This window comes from Alligator mississippiensis, chromosome 4 (genome assembly GCF_030867095.1).
Source record: "Alligator mississippiensis isolate rAllMis1 chromosome 4, rAllMis1, whole genome shotgun sequence".
NCBI lineage: Eukaryota > Metazoa > Chordata > Crocodylia > Alligatoridae > Alligator > Alligator mississippiensis.
This window is the reverse complement of record NC_081827.1, coordinates 82,069,726-82,089,436: the sequence shown is the minus strand read 5'-3', so window position 1 is coordinate 82,089,436 and position 19,711 is coordinate 82,069,726. Positions and strand designations below refer to the sequence as shown.

Here is a 19,711-nt window from a genome sequence, read left to right as displayed (position 1 = left end):
AACATCTATTTGAGTACGTAGATTAACATTTAATATATAAAATGGGCATTTACTCATATAAATATCAGTTTGTGCATGCATATAATAACTGTGTATTTTAACACAGCCCTCTAAGGGCATTCTGTACCCTTGATTATGATGAGTAGCAGCTTGCTTCACAGGCAGTCCCAATTATTTAAATTGCCAATTATCCTGAGTAAATTATTGGAATATGCCCTTATGTCTGGAAGCCATGTCCAATAGAGTCCGTAATAACAACTTTTAAAAAAATTAAGTTACAAAAATTAGCATATAAATGTTAATTAGTAAGGAACATTTTTGCTCATTTTAAGTAATGAGGGATTTCAATAGGACGTGGTAGACTTTATATCTAGTGTGAATGGCAGAAGTCCTTAAACATCAACATGAACACAACTTTTGCCTGCATTGTTCACAATGAAAGGAAAAGAGTCACTTTCAGTATATTTTATATATTGTGGATATTACAAAAAAGTCAGTATTACGGACACTTCACAAAACAGTTTCTTGTAAAACGTACAGTGTAATTTAAAAGCAGTCACAACATAAATAGGTATTAATGTTTTCTTTATTGACTAAAGTTTCAACTCCACTAGCCTTCCCACCTCAATCTTAATTGGAGGAGTTTGAGACTTCGTAAGAACAGGATTAGACAAGAGCAAACAGATAAGGAAACACGAAAGGCTTGCTTCTCCAGATCCAATTAGTAATTTCAACCCTCTAAATAGAAAACATTTAAAAAATGTAGGAAAAATACCAGCCTTTCCCCTTCCTACATACAGGAAAGCAAAGTGTTCATTAAGAGCAATGAGAGTTGTTTACTGACTTAAATACTGAGAAAGTTAAACATCTTACTTCATATATTTTCTTTAGTGAAGCTGTATCATAAACCTTTTACACAATTCACTAAGCTAAATGAGAATAACTACTTGGACAGCTAGACACTGCCTATCATTGACTTAGCAAAGTAATGCTATACTACCCCAGGACAAAACTGCAGGGTGGTAAATTCAATTTTGTGCTTTATTCCACTAGAAGATATGTTAGAAATCCTTGAAAGTATAAAACATAAGCAGCTTGCCATAACATCACAATAGAACTGTGTTACCATAATTTAGCAATAGAATTTGCATGTACTTCTTGTATTTCTAGAAACAGATATTGGCACCTGACTACTAGTAATATGTTTCTAACGTGTGCTTCTTCAATAAGGCAATTCACGTTGACTTGTGTCAGTGTAATGGGGCATTCTTAGCTATTTGAGGCCATAACACAGTTAATGAGCATAAAAACAGAATAAACTATCATTGTATTTATGAGATCATTAGAATTTAGAATTCCAGGTGTTGACATATATCATGTAAACATTAGCCATTATTACATTTCTACTCCTGAACTAAGCAAAGCTAAATTTGTTTCATAAATCACATTATAGCAAGTCCTAAAGAATAAGAGACTCTGTATTCCACATGGAAATGCAAATTATGATAGTCTACTGTCACATATAAAATATTTTTATCAAAAACAAAACTGCAAAGCTTGTATGGTAAAATAAATCAAATGCAGTTCTTTCAAACTGAGTATATTGGTAACATATAACTAGGATCCTAAACTAATTGATATTTACGGAGCTCTTAAAAAGAAACAGCTCTCCATATGTTTTGCATGTTGAAATTACAACTAATGTTTTAAGGTTTTTGTCTTTTTCTTGCCGCTTCCCCAGCCTCCGCTGAGCTGGACTGGATGGTCCCGAAATGATATCCGCTCCTTATGAAATGGACTCCAATGTGGTTTGTCTGAGGTAGAGATGTTCTTTTCTATATAATCAAACAAATGGCATTAAACTATAGGTTCACTTCAGTCAAATTAGGTTACTTTTAATACAATAGAATAAAAATACAAATTTATAAACATGTCTAATTTGATATCATATAGTTATATATGTATTAATATACATTTTTGCATTCTGTATTTGTGGTTTTCTTAAAAGTAATTACAAGGATAAGAAAGCTAATGGCAGTAATTTTTGAAGGTATACTACTTTTTGAAATAAACTGTGTCTATACTGAAATAATTTTAAATGCAAATGAACACAAACAGAACACAGAGGCATCGGCCTTATAATTAGAGATGATAAACATGTCTTTTGACTATGTGAAAAACAACTCTGGAGATTTAACCCTTTAACTTTACTGTTTTGATGCACTGACATAAACTAAATGGGCCGGACTTGCTACAATAAAGCAAAGACTTCAAAGAAAGATTTGCCATTCATTCGAATGAAAATGAAATTGGCTCAAAAGGCAAATATAATGCTGTAGCTATGAAATAAACCCAAATTTTGAGATTTAAAAAATAGCTTTCTGTAATATTTATACATGTACCCGAATAATTGAACCACTGGTTTTTACAAATATGCAGCTTAAAAGAAGATTAGTAAACTACAAAGCATACAGAACATACAGCTGAGAAAGTAAACTACAGAGCATTACAAAAGTATAATCATTTAAAGTAAATTACCAGTTTACTGATAAGAATTTATTTAGCTATTCTAGATATCTAAAATTGTGTAATCTTCTTTTACACAACAAACGTATTAAGAGAGAAAATGAGTGTACATAGTACAGCAATTTAATATACTTATTACCACGACACCTCAGGTTATGCAGGTACAACAGAATTTTACAAGTGTCTTTTTGCCAGCTTTCAATAGAGCCTTTTCTAGTTTATGCTTTTGGAGCTGTACATATTTTAATGCAACTTTTAAAGAGGCACTGAAAATAACAGTTTGAAATAATTGGAAATAAGAAAATAAGAAGACATCATTTTAGCTGATACAGTTTTATATTTTAGCTATTTTTATATTTTATCTATTTACTGTTTGATATTTTTAGCTGAATTTGGTTTTACGTGTCAAGAAATCAGACCTTAGCTACTTCCTTTGGAATCTTATTCAGTGTATAATTCTCCTTTCTAATTGCAGCCCATCCCATCTAATTATATCTTCTCATACTACCCTAAATAATTCACTCTTCTTGATTTTAGCCTTGTTTTAGATGCAATCCTTGACTTTTACTTGTGAGTTACACAAGTTTAGTTTATTCAATCTTTTCTCCTAATTTGTATCTAATCTTATGGCTAATTAACGTGGTGCTAAAATGTCAGTGGAACCTGCTAGTTCACCCTACATCAGGACTCCCAATATTGTTAACTTGAGGTCATCTTTACTCACAAAGGTAAGAAATTTGAAGAATATGTCTCTGGCATAGAGATCCTCTTTGTAAGGGAACACAGAGTTGTTTCATTATTAAAACAAATATATTGTGAACAGTCAGGGAACCTTTACAATTGAAGCCAAAAAGTATTTGTAGAAGAGACTTCAGGCTGACATTGACGAACTGGCAAATTCAATAATTTATTTTGTGAATTTTCCAATTAAGCTTAACTGGAATTTAATATTATGTGGTTTGCTTTTCTCTCAATCTAGAGAGGTTCTGCTGTTGGAGAATTCTTGTGCTAAAAATAAAAGCACAAAGACTTAAGGCTATGGAACATGCCTTCTTTGTTTGTTTGTTTCCCTGTAAAAACAAGGAGATAATTGTTGAATGTTTAGACTAAAAAAATAGTTTGAGGCTACTTTATGGGTGAGACATTATTTCTCCACTACTTATTTAACATGCTGTGCCAATACAAAAAGGTAAAGTCAGGGACTAATTATTTCTTCCTTTATTTTAACCCTGATTTTTTTTTTTGGGGGGGGGGGGAAGGAAGGAGGGGGGGGATTTTTCCTGTTCCATATTTGTATCCTTTTTAATCTGAAAAAACCCCAAAACAACTGTTATGGCAACTACAGAAATTAACCCAGATGGGGCAGAATCCAGGAAAGCAAAATTTGAACTGCACACTAACTGCATATTCTGGATTTTTCTTGGACTATTAGAATTGCCTGTTTATAAACTTCTGTACTGTTGAATTTGATTTCCAGTGGAAGGACTCCAGAAATCTCTGTATGGTGGGTCTCTCTTTTCCATCTATGAATGCTCATTATTCAGTGGAAAGGATACCACTACATTTCCATTGCTATGAACCAGTATTACAAGGTGGTATTTCAGGGTTTTTTGTCAGAGGTTTGTTAAAATTTGCTGTAAAGATACTAAATCTTACCAGATTACTGAGATATATCTTTTTATTTGGACAGACAGGAAATGGCTTGCTCTTTTCCAAAATTCCCTAGACTTCAGAGTCAAGAGTTCACAGATCTATTTTGTGTTTTTATTTGTGACTTTTTTATATTTTTGATAGAACTATAACAAATTCCTTTTTAATTAATAGGTAGACAAGGTTCCTTGGGTGAATTTGATATCTTTTATTAGACCAACCCAAATGGTTGGAGAATAGTTATTAAGCAAGCTTTTGGGTTCAAAAACCCTTCGTCAGGCTAAGGAAGCTTCAGCAGTTGGTGTGCGCTCTTCCTGGATATACATTTATTATTTTTTAGACTTTGTAAATGGTATCTGAACAAAGCAATATTTCAGGGTACAGAGAGAAGCAATAACTGGATCAATACCAAATGATAATGCTATAAACTGTTATGATACAACTGTTATGTCTGTATGATTCTGTATTGATAAAAACTGTTGCAAAACTAATACAATGTTAACTGTGTTTCATTCAGGATTTGGCTAATTTTTAGTCCTAGAGGATCATAAGGCCATAATAGTCAAATTGTAACAGCTGATTGCAGCAATTTCCCAGCAGTATCTACTCCTCACCTTTTATGTGTAATGTCTGTCCCTAGCTTAATGTCTCTCGAGGAGAGACTAGAGAACCTGGACCTTTTCAGCCTCTGCAAGAGAAGGTTGAGAGGCGACCTTGTGGCTGCCTATAAGTTCATTACGGGGGCACAGAAGGGAATTGGTGAGGTTTTATTCACCAAGGCGCCCCCGGGGGTTACAAGAAATAATGGCCACAAGCTAGCAGAGAGCAGATTTAGATTGGACATTAGGAAGAACTTCTTCACAGTTAGAGTGGCCAAGGTCTGGAATGGGCTCCCAAGGGAGGTGGTGCTCTCCCCTACCCTGGGGGTCTTCAAGAGGAGGTTGAATATGCATCTAGCTGGGGTCATCTAGACCCAGCACTCTTTCCTGCCTATGCAGGGGGTCGGACTCCATGATCTATTGAGGTCCCTTCCAACCCTAACATCTATGAAACTATGAATCTATAAACCAGTTTAAGTGATCAGAAACTGGTTTAAACCTGTAACAGAACAGATGTTTAGTGCATAGAAACCAGTCTGAAAATGGCTGAAAACAGTTTCCGATAAACCTGGTTGAATGTGGCATCAGATAGGGCTGTCTGAAACTTTGGCAGCTGTTTCATTTCCGGTGCCCGAAACACCAAATTCAAATCGAAACAGAAGGCTCCAAAACATCTCCGAAACCAAACCATCTGAAATGTTTTGGAAAATTTCAGAGTTTTGGAGCCGGGTTTGCAGGGAAACAGAAACTAAGAAGAGGGAGGGGGAAGAGGGGTGGAAAGTCTGCTCTGATATTGACATCTGTAGCTGGCCAGTGTTTGCCATGTGTCTCTGAGGTCCCTTCCAATCCCAGTGCTCTGGGGGAGGGATGGCAGCCTGCTGTCATTCCATGCGCAGATCCAGGGGCCCGCACCCCCCTAGGAGGAGTCTGGCACAGCCCTGCAGCCCTCCCGGGGGGACACAATCCCCTGGATCTTCCTGTGGGGCTGGGGTCAGTGCCAGCACCTGAGTCTGCTGGGAAGACTGATGCCGTGGCCCCTGGATCTGTGTGCAGAATGATAGCAGGCTGCTGCTGCCAGGTGGGGCCAGTGCCAGCGCTGGGATCTTCCAGCGCTCAGGCCAGAGTGCACCAAACAGACTCAGCTGGCAGCAGCCACAGCTTAGCTGGTGCAGCCGCATGCTGTCATCCTGCATACAGATCCAGGGGCCCGCACCTCCAGGGAGGAATCTGGTACAGTCCCACAGCCCTCCCGGGGGGCATGGGCCCCTGGATTGGCATGCAGAATGACAGCATGTTGCTGCTGCTGGCAAGTGATATGATTTTTGCTTTGAACAGTTTGAGGTGCAGTTTCACAAAAGACTCTGCACCGATCTCCTTGAAACTTGGTGGACCAAGGCTACCATCCCTGCAATTACCATCCGAATTAGGCAAGAAATGACAAAGTTACAGGCATTTTGTTGAACCCCCATTATAGCCTATGGCCAAAACACTGAAACAGTGTCAAAACTCTGAAACAGATTCGGCTGAATTGAAACAGGACAGTGATCCGAAACACCAAAACGAATCATTGTCCCTCCAAAATGCCGAATCCTAAACTGAAATGAAACATAGCCATTTCAGACAGTCCTAGTATCAGACCTAACTGATTTGGATCAAACCGGTTTATGCAATGTTTGTCCCAGACCTTTTACTGGTTTAAGTTAAATGAGAAACCCCCAGCATTCCAGTATGTTCTCTGGGCTGGGCAGGGCTCTCTCATCCACAGCAAGGATGACCCTTCCTCTCTGCCCCCTGGCTGCAGCTCCAGCACAGACTGCAGGCTGTTCCGCTCTCTCTGCCTTGCTGAGGAGGTGTCTGTGTATTAGCTAGCACAAGAGTGGTGCCTCCTGAATCTGGGGGGTGGGGAGGGCACCTGCAGAAGCTGCCAGTGGCAGTGGCCCTGTCGGGGGGGGGGGGGGGGGAACCAGCCCTACCGACAGTGTCAGCGTCGGCCATCAAGGGGTCACCAGCCCCTTTAGGGGGGGCACATACAGATCACATGCTGGCTACGGTCCCTGCTGAGTCAAGAGGTAGAACCAACAAGTAGCTGGTAATGTCCCTCTGTTGTGTTCGTAATGGGGTGATAAACACTTTGTTAGGGGGTAATAAACACTGTTACCAATTCCCTGCTGGGCTAATCAAAGCATCCTGACAGGGTCTGGCCACATCCCTGCTCAGCTCAGTGCTGGGGATGGGATAGGAGGGCTGCTCTGGTGTCCCCTGGCTTCTGACCTGAGCCACTGCAGGCACGTGTCTGCTTTTTTGGGATGTCTGTCTGGTTACAAATCTGATTTAGCCTAGCCAGGTTAGACTAACCTGCAAAGATTGAATGAATTCAGGATCAGGCTTTTTGACTGTCTGTCCCTAGCCCAAAAGGGGTAGGAAATAAGTCTGTGCATATCCTTAGGGGTCTGTGTTATTAAAAATGGGGATATCGCTGAATTCACAGTTATACCATGTCATAGGATAGGGTTAAATTCTCCCAGCTGGTGATTGTTTTTTGGGTTGATAGGTTGATAGAATCATCTGTATGGCCAGATTCTCTGCTTTGCTGAATTTATGTGAATCAAACAGAAGGATCTGTAAGTGTGCCAGTTAGCTCCTTGATCCTTCTGCTGGATTCCATGGCTAGTTAGATAGCTTAGGGTCTGCACTAACCCTCATCAGATGGCATTGTCTCCAGTTAGATAAACAGAGCTAGAGCTAAGGCATTCACACTATTCTTTCCTCACACCTGGTTTCTCCCCATGAGGAAGGCTGCTCCTTCATTAACTTGTGTTTGAAGGGAAAGATAAACCTAATTCCTGTGAGATCTGAAGGCTTTAGGATGGATATAAGGTGTTCATACTGCATGTTATTTTCTCTTTCTGTGCCTCCATTTTTTTAATCTGTAAAATAGGGATGATACTTACCTCTTTTATAAAGTGTTTTGAAAATACTCATGAAAGTGGTAATAAAGAAACTGCAAAATCATTATTATTATTGCTGCTGGTGGTGTGACTGCCAATACCACCAGTCTTAGCAGACACCAAATAATGAAAGGCAATAGAGATTCAATACCTAAAGATTGTCCCTAGAACACAAAACTGAGAATTGAATCAGTTTGGGATTAGAAGTATGGTGAAGTCTATACGTATTCCAGCCTGATTTCCTGCAGCCTTTATACCCACAAAAGTAGTAATGGCTTACATATTGTTTATTGAAACATTAGGCCCTGGAAAAGAGTGGCTGAGAACAAAGATCTAGTCAGGGTACTCAGTGGAGGAACTGATCTAGTAAGAAAACGACCTCTATTTTATCACATCTTCTTTTAGAATGTGGAAATCAGCAGATAGAAAGAAACAAAAAAGGAAATACTTGCCCTGCAAATCTAGGATTTATCTGAATGCAAACTGATCTCAAATTAACTATATTAATTTTAATCCACACCTTTTTTCATTTCAGTGCAAAGTGGACCTACATGTGGACTTACAATGAGCACCTTGAGCATCATCTTATAGCAAAAAGGAAAAAACTTTTTTGGTCGTCAATTTCTGTGTAGACAAAACTCAAGGTGTCTTAACTCTATACCACTGAAACAGAATCTGAGCACATTTTTTCTTTTGTGAAGTGTTCCAATAAAGAAAGAATCATGTTCAACATAATGGGTCCCATCCAGGGAAGAATAGAAGAAGAGGAACTATTAGAATTTGTTGAGTGCTAGATAAACCATCTTGAGGGACAAGACCTGGGAATGTTTCTTACCACCCTGTGGGTATACCTACACATGCATTTATGCCAGCTTAAATTTACTGCACAATAAATTACTGTGCAGTAAGTGAGAATAAGCCATCATCTACATGTGCAGGTGTTAAAGCTCAGTAATGCTGTGTGTGGACTGACTTGGGACTGAAGTCAGTCCCAAGTCAGTCTACACAGACTGCAGTAATTAATCAGGTAAGTCACCATATTTACTGTGCAGTATGGGTGTGCACATGTAGATGCGCGCCCATACTGTATAGTAATTTTAGTTACTGCACAGTAAATGCACACATGTAGACATTCCCAGTCAGTATTGGTAAGCCACTTATTCCAAGAAATTTGGTGTTGTAATTTTTCATTGAAATGAATGGAAAGGAAAAAACAAATATGTTCCATTTATTTATATTTCTCTTCTGATTTCCCCTCTTTTCCCCTCATTGGTAAAATGTGTTTGTAGCTGCTTATTTCTTTCTGGCCATAGGAGGCTATGTTGGTATAATATTTTCAAGAGGAAGAGAGAAAAATAATTTTAAGAAGAGAAGGAGAGTTATAGGTTTAAACTACAGGGATCTGGACAGCAGCTCCCCTCTAAAAGTGCTGTACCAAACATATATTTCAAGTAAATACCACAGGGTCAAATGATCTTTTTGGGATCCTTCCACTTTTGCCTATGTAAGCTTTTTAAAAATCCTATCCTACCTATATGTAATAATCCACAATTTTTCCAGCATTAGTTAAAACTCATCCTGCCAGGATTGCTAAAACTCTCTAGGAGCTTGAGTTATATGACAGTTATATGACAGTTGTTACAGCAACCTTGGATTTTGCAGTGTCGTCTTTTTTCTAAATCAGGGGTGTCAAAGTCATCCAGTTCTGTGGGCTGGAAGAGTGGTGCAGAGCAGGTCCATGGGCCAGCTTTGGCCCATGGATGACAGCCCACCACCCTGGCTGTGTGCCTGATCTAGTACACATGACACCTAACCCAGGCTTGTCCAGGAGACCAGCCGAACAAGGCACCACAGGTGGCACAGCCTGTGACCCAGCTCACGCAAGTGCTGCAGGCAAGTGCCAGTCTTGGCAACTGTACACAAGGCTGGTCTGCTGTAGCTCATTGCTCAATGGGGCAAAACTAGAAGCCAGATTATGGGGCTCCACAGGCTGGGCCATGTTTGATATTCTTACTCTAACTTGAAAAGTGTTGCTTGTAAATTGGTAGACAGTGGATTAGGATATGCAAGAAAAAAAATCAAGGTAATGGGCCTTATCCAAAATCCATTATAGTCAACAGACAGACTCCCATTGAGTTCAGTAGGCTTTGGCTCAAGCCCACGTATGAACATTTAAAATGAATACACATAGTGACAAAATAAATTGTAACATAAAACAGCAGAATGGTACTGGCATCTTTTACAACCACAGGCATACTTATTACTGTTAATTATTATGATTAGTATAATACTTAAATAGAATCTGACAAGTATATTAAACACAATTTAACACAGTATATACTTACTCTAATATTCAGCCATATGGGACTAAAACTGCAAACAATTATTAAATAAGGAAAACAATTTAACTCATGTTATTCTGAATTCAGTTGCTTATATTTTGTGGCTGTTATGGAAAATTAATTGCTACTTTTTCATTTAATTTTTTGTAACACTATTTGTTTTTGGCTATGGTAAAGCTCCAGGAATACTCCAAGACATATTTTCAGGTACTTGTGTACACCAAACAGCCATTTAGTTTAAATCTGTGCTGAAAGCATGTCTTGAGTTTGAGTTAGCACGCTCAAATTGTCATGCAGGCCCTTCTCTGTTGTTTAATCTGTTTTCTGCTAATGATTTGTTCTGGTCTTCTTTGGTTAAATCCTGGGTTCTTTAACAAATGTCAAGGTTTACATATCTCCTGTTTTGATAAGTAATGCAATATGTAAAATGCTTTGAATGAAATTTTTGGTACCTAGGCAAAAAAAATTCTTAAACGGGTTATGATAGAAATTTTATGATGCATCTAAGACGTCACAGGGTTTTCAACGATACACCTAACATTGTGTGTTTGGATATATCATTTATTTCAAAGTCCTTGCCATATTGTATTACTTAACAGAAAATACAGCATAAGAAAGCATGGAGGGGAAAAAAATCAACATTTTAATGAAAGTGACCAGAACAAATTCTTAGCAGCAAAGCATTTATATCAATTTAAGCTCTGGAAAGGAGTTAGGTTCAGTAGGTTTGAGGGTGAGGTAGATGTTACGATCTAACAACAATTACTTTTTATATTGTTTCTTATGTTCATATTGAAGTTAGATTCACCATTCTAAACTTTATCAATAAAGTTCATCTCAATAAAAAAAGATAAAAAAAGATAAAAATCAAAATAAAACAGAGAAGCTTAAATCCTAGCCTCTGTGAAATCAATGGAAGTCTTGCCGTTGCCTTCAATAAAGTCAAGAGTTCAACCCTAGTATATACCCCATTTCATATTTTAATAAATACATGAGGTGGTCTTTATTTATTATGTCATCATATTTTAAAACTGGATTAAGCAACTTGGAATTTTTGAAGCTTTAATGTTCAATAAATCGTTTTGTTCAATTTTTCTTGTATTATTATTTCATACTTATACTGAAGTAGCCTTAAGTAGTCCCAACTGTGTTTAATATTGAAAATAGACCAGTACAAAATGTAAGACTTTGTTTCAGATTTTGTTGATATTATGGCAACTCTACATGATAAAATAATTGGAATGAACCAATAATCCAGGGGTTTTTTGTTTCTATTTCCCTCAAAAATGACAGTGAAATACAAGCATATTTTCTAATTAGAGGAAATATTCATACCAACCTATTACTAAAACTGATCAACATTTTCTACTAGAAGACCTTTTTTATTTGCTTAGAACTTTGACAAACTTTTGTTATTTTCGCTAAACTCTTACATTTCAAGTATCTGCCTAGCTGCCTCTGGCAGAAGATTTCTGAATATATCAGGCAACACAGTGCAAGCATTTCTGAGAGTGAGAATTGTTAAAATGTTCTAGTCATCTTTTCTTGAGAAACTGGTACCCCCATGCTTTGGAACAGAGACTTCAAATACACAGTGGCATTGTCTGTGTCTGTAAAAATCTACATAAATTAGCCAAGTATTTGAAAAACTGTGGTTTCACATGTTTAGTAGAAATTTGGCTAGACCTCTGTCACTAAATTCCTTTAAATCCATTCACAGTGGACATGCTCCAGGATGGGTTGCTGAGCTGGACTTCCCCAGTTATTACTGCTTTAGGCCATGCTAGGTCTTTGCACCACAAATGAGGGTGCATGTCTGCCTGTCCTAGGCTCTCAAAAACACTCTTTTAGGTCCTGGTATCAAATAGGGCAGGGTGGCACCTTAGAGACTAATTGGTTCAGAGAGGCATAAGCTTTTGTACATGACAGCCTACTTTGTCAGATGTTATGAATGGATTTACAGAAAGCAGGGGCTCTAAATAGAACATAATTTAATGCAAAACCTAGGAGGAAGATGGATGAATCAAGGGGACAAGAACTAGACTGGGGATTAGGAATACAAAACCTAAATTTCCAATCTGCTGAAATCCTTCTGAATTGTGCTCACATCCTCCAATGTATTTACAATCCTTCCCAGTTTCATGCTGTCAGCAAACTTGCTCAAGAAGCTTCCTGTGCTATCATCCAAATTGTTAATAAACATGTTGAACAGCACCAGGCCCAGGACAAGACCTCTGGGAGACTCCACTCGAAGCCTCCTGCCACTCTGACATGGACCCGTTAATAATTACCCATTACTTGCAGGTATTGAGCCAGTTCTTTATCCACCTTATAGTAGTTTTATCTAGCCCACATTTCTCCAATTTGTTTATAAGAAGGATGGGTGGGATCTTGTCAAAAGCCTTGCTGGAGTCCAGATACACTATTCCCTTCATCCTTCCCACAGCATTCCCTTCATCCACCCATGTAATTACTTTGTCAAAGAAAGGAGATTCGATTTGACACTATTTGTTTTTCATAAATCCATGCTGGCTGCTTGCAATCAGCCTTCCTTCTTACAGATGCTTGCAAATGGCCTTCCTTAGGATATGCTCCAGTAACTTCCCAAGTATTGATGTGAGGCTAACTAGTCTGTAGTTACCCAGGTCCTCCTTTCTGCCTTTTTTTAAAGAGGGGCACTGCATCGACTCTTTTCCAGTCCTCTGGTACGTGGCCCATGATTTCATGAAGATCATGGGCCACGGGCTCCAAGATTGCCTCTGCCAGTTCCTACAGGCCTCTAGGACGAAGCTCATCCAGCCCTGCTGACTTGAATTCACTCAGACCCAACAAAAGGACTCTGACCATTTCTGTTATCTCCTCCTCCTCTTCCTTACTTATCCAGGTAATCCCTATTAGGCTGTGTGGCTGCAGCTTAATTGCTTGTGAAGGCTGAGGCAAAGTAGTTGTTGAGTAGCAGGCCTTCTTTGCATCTTTGGTTAAGAGTTCCCCCTGATTAGGAGTTGGGAGAGACAGGACATGGAGTAACAGCTGAGTTGGAGGCAGAGAAGACTGAAACTGGCTCTAAAGAGAGATTGGGTCTGGCAGTCAGGGAGAAAAATCATAAAGAGGAGACTGGGACTTAGTGGTGGTGGAACATGAGACAGGTAGAGGAGCTAGAGAAACTGGGCTAAGATAGTGAAAGAAAGAATATCTATCAGAAGCTACTATGCTGAGGAAAACCTAGAAATGCCTGGGGAAAGAAACTGGAATAAGGATTTGACTGGGAAGGATTGTACAAGTGGCCAAAAGTTTGTGAAGGGAGACTGTGGAGATGGGGAGTATAGGCAGGAGAGGTGAAGTGGTACTGAAGACAGTGGGGGAGAAAAAAAGAGGAATATATTATAGGAGTAATGGAAGCTAGTATGAAAGAGGAACAGGTGGGATGAGGAGTTAGGGGAACAACAATGGGACTGGATAATGGTAGACTGTGAATGGTTGTAGATTTGAGGGGAGGAGAAAGAAGAGATCAGCTTTTGTAGTGACAAGTCCTCAACAGGACAACTACAGAGCCTGAAATGGAACCCAAGATTTCTGTATCTAATTTTTCTGTTGTTAGTAAATACCTATGAAACCACAGGTAACGTGCTGTTTCACACAGGTGGTAACAACTCATTACTGCTTACTACTTACTTACTATTTCTATTATTTATACAATTAACTTGGTATCAGAGATTTGGCCAGAATCTCTGCTCTCCCAAGCAGTCCATATGGGTATCAATATTATGTCCCATGATGCAATTTTGAGAGGTTTTAGAATTAAAGCTTCTGGCACAACTTTAATCTGTCTCTCTTAGGTGTATACACTATGCTAAAGTCCTAATTACATGAGCATGTTTTTCCCCCGCATACTTGCATCTTTTCTGCTCAGAGTATGAATGGAAGCATCTTGTCTAGCACTTCATATGCTGTAGAAGTTGAAGCGTACATTGAATAAGACAAAGGATTACAGGAAGAGAATGGCATTCTTCAGCCTGAGATAAATGAAAGTTGTCCTGTCACCACCATAGACAGTGAGTGCATCTACACAAGACAGACACTACATTACCGTAGTGATGAGCTACGGCGATGTAGATTGTCACCATGGTGACATAGTGTCGGTGGGCACAAACTGTGACACTGACACTACTGCACAGTAGCAACAAGCTCGTTGCTACTGCACAGCAAGGTCAGAAATAACCCGTGCACCACTCGGACTGTGCAGTAAAGTCAGTTACTGTGCAGTCATTTAGTACTTACTGCAAGTACTAAATGACTGTGCATTAACAACGGTGGAGTTGGGTGCATGTATAGACGTGCCCAGTGTGTGAGAAATTATGCAAGTCACTTAAACTAAACTTTTTGCAGGTATTAATTGTATGTTCCTCATTTTTTGGATATCTGACTTGAGACTTTTGGGTTTCATATGCAGAAATTCTGAATGCTTAGAACTACAAGTGAAATCAATAGGACAACATTCTGATTTGCTCCTCAGGCTTTTAAATAGTGCTGTTTAACTGTCACACCACTTAAAATTTAAGACACTTGCCCCTAGGAGAATGTGTCAAAGAGGCATGATTAAGTCCTTAGATTTCATATGCAGCCAATGGAGAGAGATAGCTGCGTCTACAGGTTGATAAAGAAAAACTAGACATTGACAGTGGAGTTGTCTGTAGAGATTAGGCTCTATTAGGATCTATTTCAGAATGTGTCTGAAGTCCTGTCCCTTTCTATGTTATTGACTCAAGACTATACATTACAAATGTATGTCCATTCAAGAGTTAAGAGCACTGAGTCCTCTTTTGAGGTTAGGCACTTAATTAAATAGGGATTTCAGGATATATCTATGAAGTATTCCATATCATGTCCCAGCAGGGATGCTCTCAACTCATTTGGTCTACCCATTTGGTCCATATGCTCCAAACGCTGAAAAGTGGTGGGGAATTCATTCCAGGAATGTTCCTCTATGGTAGTTCTTGAGATTGTGGTCTCCCTGTAGTGATTTTGCTGCTTTTCTTGGTTTGGAACACATAAGAAGAAGCAAGTGCAGGAGATTTGCTCAACACTGTACCCAGTAGGACATTGGGTACAGTTGTGCTTGGTTCACATCCAGACACAAATTATGATTAGAGCATTTACCCAGGAAATGGGAGACATGAATTATAGACCCTTCTCAGCTTCAAGATGAGGACACGTGAAAAGTTTTGCAATTAAAACAGAACAATCAAATGTACAAACAAAAATCTGGGAACCCTTGGCTAAGCTACAATATTACACAAAAGGACTTGGGAATTATAGTGATCCATAAAATAAATGTGAATCAACAGTGTGTTACTGTTGCAAAACAAGCCAAAAGCATACTGGATTATATTATCAAGCGTGAGCCTGCAAGTCATGGGAAACAATGCTTTCACTGTTTAGCATTGATGAGGTCTCACTTGAGGTACTATGTTCAGTTTTGGGTACTGCAGTTCAAAAAACATGTATTGTAGACTAATTGGAGAGTCCAGCAAAGATTTAGAGATCTAGGGAAAATGATTTACAAGGCAAGGCTGTAGGAACTTGGATTATATAGTCTGGAGAAGAGTGAGCATGGATTTGATAATAATTTTCAAGAGCATATCACTAAATTAAAGCTGAGAACCAGAGAAAAATTCAAGAGTGAAAGAACAAGTGATGGGAGGACAAAGCAAAGGAGATGGAAATGTTTGCTGACAGCTACAACATGAACAGTTTCTTCAATACAACAAAAGCACACAAAAATTTGTCCCTCTGAGGTCCAAGGATAGAACAACACTCTTTAAAGACAGGTAATGGTGAAGGAGAATTTTCAAGAGTTCCTGAACTGAGATTCTAATGACGAAGACAACACCATTAAATCCATCCCACAACAACCAGCTAAAGACTATTTTTCAGACTGACCCATTTAAGAGGCCTTGAAAGTCAGTAAGCAGATGAAGAACAATAAAGCATGTAGTCCTGAATGAATATCAGCTGGAATTTATAAGCAAGACAGAAAAAAAGCTCTCTCACCAACTGTACATCATTATTATGAAAATCCAGAAACATGGACAGATTCCCAGTGACTTGAGAGATGCCAGAACCGTTACTGTATTCAATAAAGGAGATAGATTAGATTACAGCAATGATTGTAGTATTGATCTCCTGTCCATAACTAGGAAGATCTTCACCCACATTCTCTTTAACAGACTCACTATCCTCACTGATGAGATTATACCCGAGTCCCAGTGTAGTTTCAGACTACAGAGAGGTAGAATAGATATGATCATTGCTGCTAGACAGCTCAGAAGTGCCACAAGCAACACTGCAATCTTTACATGGCCTTCGTTGACCTGACTAAGGCCTTTGATTCAATCAACTGAGAGGCCCTATAGCAGATCTTGATGAGATCTGGACACCTGCCAAAACTTGTTACATCAGACTTCTCTACAACAACATGACAGCAATCATACTAAGCAATGGTTTGGAAATGTTCAGTGTTAGAACTAGAGTCAAGCAGGGATGTGACTGCACCAACACCCTTTCCATCTATATTATAGCTATTCCACATCTCATTGCTGACACCTCATTGCTGACAGGCTTCCATCTAGTGTCAGCATCCAGTATTGCATGGATGGAAATCTCTTTAACATCAACCAGTTATGGTCCAAATCAAAGATAATCAATACCTCCATTACTGATCTTCGATATACTGACATTTATGTCATGTGTGCACAGTGAACTGAAGAGCTCCAGGTAATTCTTAACTGTTTCTGAGATGCACATGAAATACTTGGACTCACTGTCAACCTCACAAAAACCAAGATCCCTTACCAACCCACCCCAAACCAACCAGCTGCTCCTGCACATACTATAGTATTAAGGGCAATCCTTGGAGAATATTGAGTATTTCCTGTACCTGGCTAAACACTTTTCTCAAAAAGTAAACAGGGACAATGATATTCAATACTGGAAAAATCTGCCTGTGCTGCCTTTGAATATCTCTTAAATTGTCTTTGATGTTCATGATATCAGGATCCAAAGCAAACTTTTAGTCTACCAGGCTGTTATCATTCCCACCCTGTTGTATGGGTTTTAAATTTGGAGGAAACACCTGAAAGCTTTGGAACATTAGCATCAGCAGTACCTTTGAAAAATCCTCCATATCAACTGAAAGGAGAGAAGAAGTCATGCCAGCTTTAGCCAGCATTCTGGCTAAAGCAAACACTGCCAGTATTGAAGCCATGTTTGTACAGCATCAGCTCCAAGTTATAAGGATGCCAGACAGCCACCCCCCAAAACACTAACTAAGCAAAGGGCACCACTCTAGAGGTGGGCAAAAGAAGAGATTCAAGGATACCTTGAAGATAAATCTGAAGAAATGTGTTATTAACATCAGTATCTGGCAGATTCAAGCACTGAATCATCCCTAATGGCATTGCAATATATTATAAAGCAGCAATCATTTTGAGCAAACGTGCTTCATGATGGAGGTGGACAGATGAGAGACAAAGGGAAAGAACTGTGACTTGACATCACCAGGATCTACTTCTTCCCAGAACTATTTTCCAGGTCTGCAGTCGAACATGTAGATCTAGGATCGACCTCCTCAGTCATCTATGGGCTCAATGACTTCTCTATTTCCTGAAAAACTGTCATTCTTGTATTGAAGGACTGCTGCAGCCACTGACTTAATAAAAATGAGAAATAATTCTGAGAAAAGATTCGTTAATAAATATTAATTCAGTTTCACCGTTGACTTCAGCAGAGACAGATTTCACCTCAAATACCAGGCTTTTTTATCTGGATTCATTATTGCTTTTCATCATCATCTGGGCATTAAACCTGAAGTCCTGACCTTAAAAAAACCCTGCATCTGTTAGGGTGTTTTAAGGAAATGGAGGGAGGGCAGCTATTGTATAGAGATCTTATATGCCAGTAGCACTTCACTGAACTATTCTTCAGAATGGTAGAACTGCATAAAAAAATATTTTTACTATTGAACCTAAAAACTCAGATCTTACTTCTGTTACATTTAACAGCAACAAGTTTTACCTTAACTTTTATTTTAAAAAGTCAATAATAATAGGGCTTTCCCCCAACAAAATATGCAGCCTCCAAATAAAAGTAAGTTCTTTGTTAGAGGAATCCTATATACAGGCTCATTCTCCCCCCTCCCTCCCCCCCCACCTCCTTCCATTACCATTATTCATGGTATATTCAGGGAGATTAATTATGTACTGTTAAAAAAACACCATATGTATTCAAACAGCTGTAAGCAGTGAAAATGGTAAGTTTACAGGAAAATTCATGAATACATTAAAGCCTGATTCTACTAACAGTTAGAACTATGCTTTTGAGTGGTCTCATTGAAAACAATGGGAACAAACACATAGGCAAAATTATGAATTTAAAGTATTTATAGGATCAAGTCTTAATGCATGCTGCTTCTAGAAAATATTATTCTATGAGCCTTATCCCAAACACACTTGTCCACTGAAGCCAGTGCAACTTCCCCTATGAACCAGGGCTATAAAACTGTGTTTCTAAATTTTTAAAAGACTATGTATCAATCAATAAAATGTATATAGCCATTTTAGGAAAAAAAATACTAGGATGGTATATTTAAGATGCTTTCTATGCTAATAGTTGTGGAAAGATTTGTTGCCATTTTGGTCATTTTGCCCTAAAAACATTTAAGATGTTTTTAACAATACTTCTAAGGATAGAAGGAAAAACCCAATAAAATACTCCCTTGTTAAAGGTTCCTTTCACCTTCACTTATTAACATTTATACATCACAGTAAATTCATTGCTCTATTGAAGTCAATGGGAGTTTCACCCTTAACTTCAGCGGTGCTGAGATTTCACCCTAGAGGCCCAGTTTCTTATTCACTCTCATTATTACTTGTCATCATCTTCTAGAGGTCAAATCAAAGGTCCTGATCTAATAAGTAGCTGCATATGGGACATTTCTTGAGTCTATGCATATTACGTTAAAGTAAGTGGAGTTTCATGAGGGTACAGGGTGATGCCTATGACGAGTTACTTCAGTTACAACTTCATTTAAACTTAGAACCTTAGGTGGTAAGATCCAGAGAGACATCTTGGGAGTTTCAACAGTGTCTAAAAGTTAGGAATCTGTTTCCAACATGGTGATTCAAAGATATGGAGTTAGAGATCTAAGTTCTTTATACAATAAATACGGATAATTAGGTGCCTCCATAGGCTGATCAACAAAACATGTTCTAAGCAATGAAACACTGAAAAATGCAAGGTTCTCCGTCTTGGGAGGAAAAACCTACAGCATCCGTATAGGCTTGGCAGTGCTACACTGGCTAGCACTACGGAAGAAAGGGACTTGACCACAAGATGAACATGAGCCTGCAATGCGATGCTGCAGCTAGTAAAGCGACCAAAGCGCTGGCTTGCACCCATACATACTTCTCAAGCAAATCCCGGGACGTCATTTTCCCCTCGTACTCGGCCTTGGTGAGGCCGCAGCTGGAGTACTGCGTCCAGTTTTGGGCTCCACAATTCAAAAAGGATGTGGAGAAGCTTGAGAGAGTCCAGAGAAGAGCCATGTGCATGATCAGAGGTCAGGAAAACAGACCTTACAACGACAGGC

General features: G+C 38.9%; 1 protein-coding gene across 3 annotated transcripts in view; it reads right to left on the bottom strand.

Moving 5' to 3' along the window:
* Positions 1–450: 450 nt before the first annotated feature.
* The window catches only part of LRRIQ1 (leucine rich repeats and IQ motif containing 1), a 170,989-nt gene continuing 151,728 nt past the window's right edge, over positions 451–19,711 (bottom strand). For 2 of the 3 annotated variants that reach the window (XM_019480959.2, XM_059726137.1), the window contains exon 27: positions 451–1,835. In XM_019480959.2, the coding sequence (XP_019336504.1) occupies positions 1,699–1,835 (137 nt within the window). In that variant the 3' untranslated portion in view covers positions 451–1,698. The remainder of the gene's footprint in view (positions 1,836–19,711) is intronic. The other variant, XR_009461631.1, reaches the window with a different exon arrangement.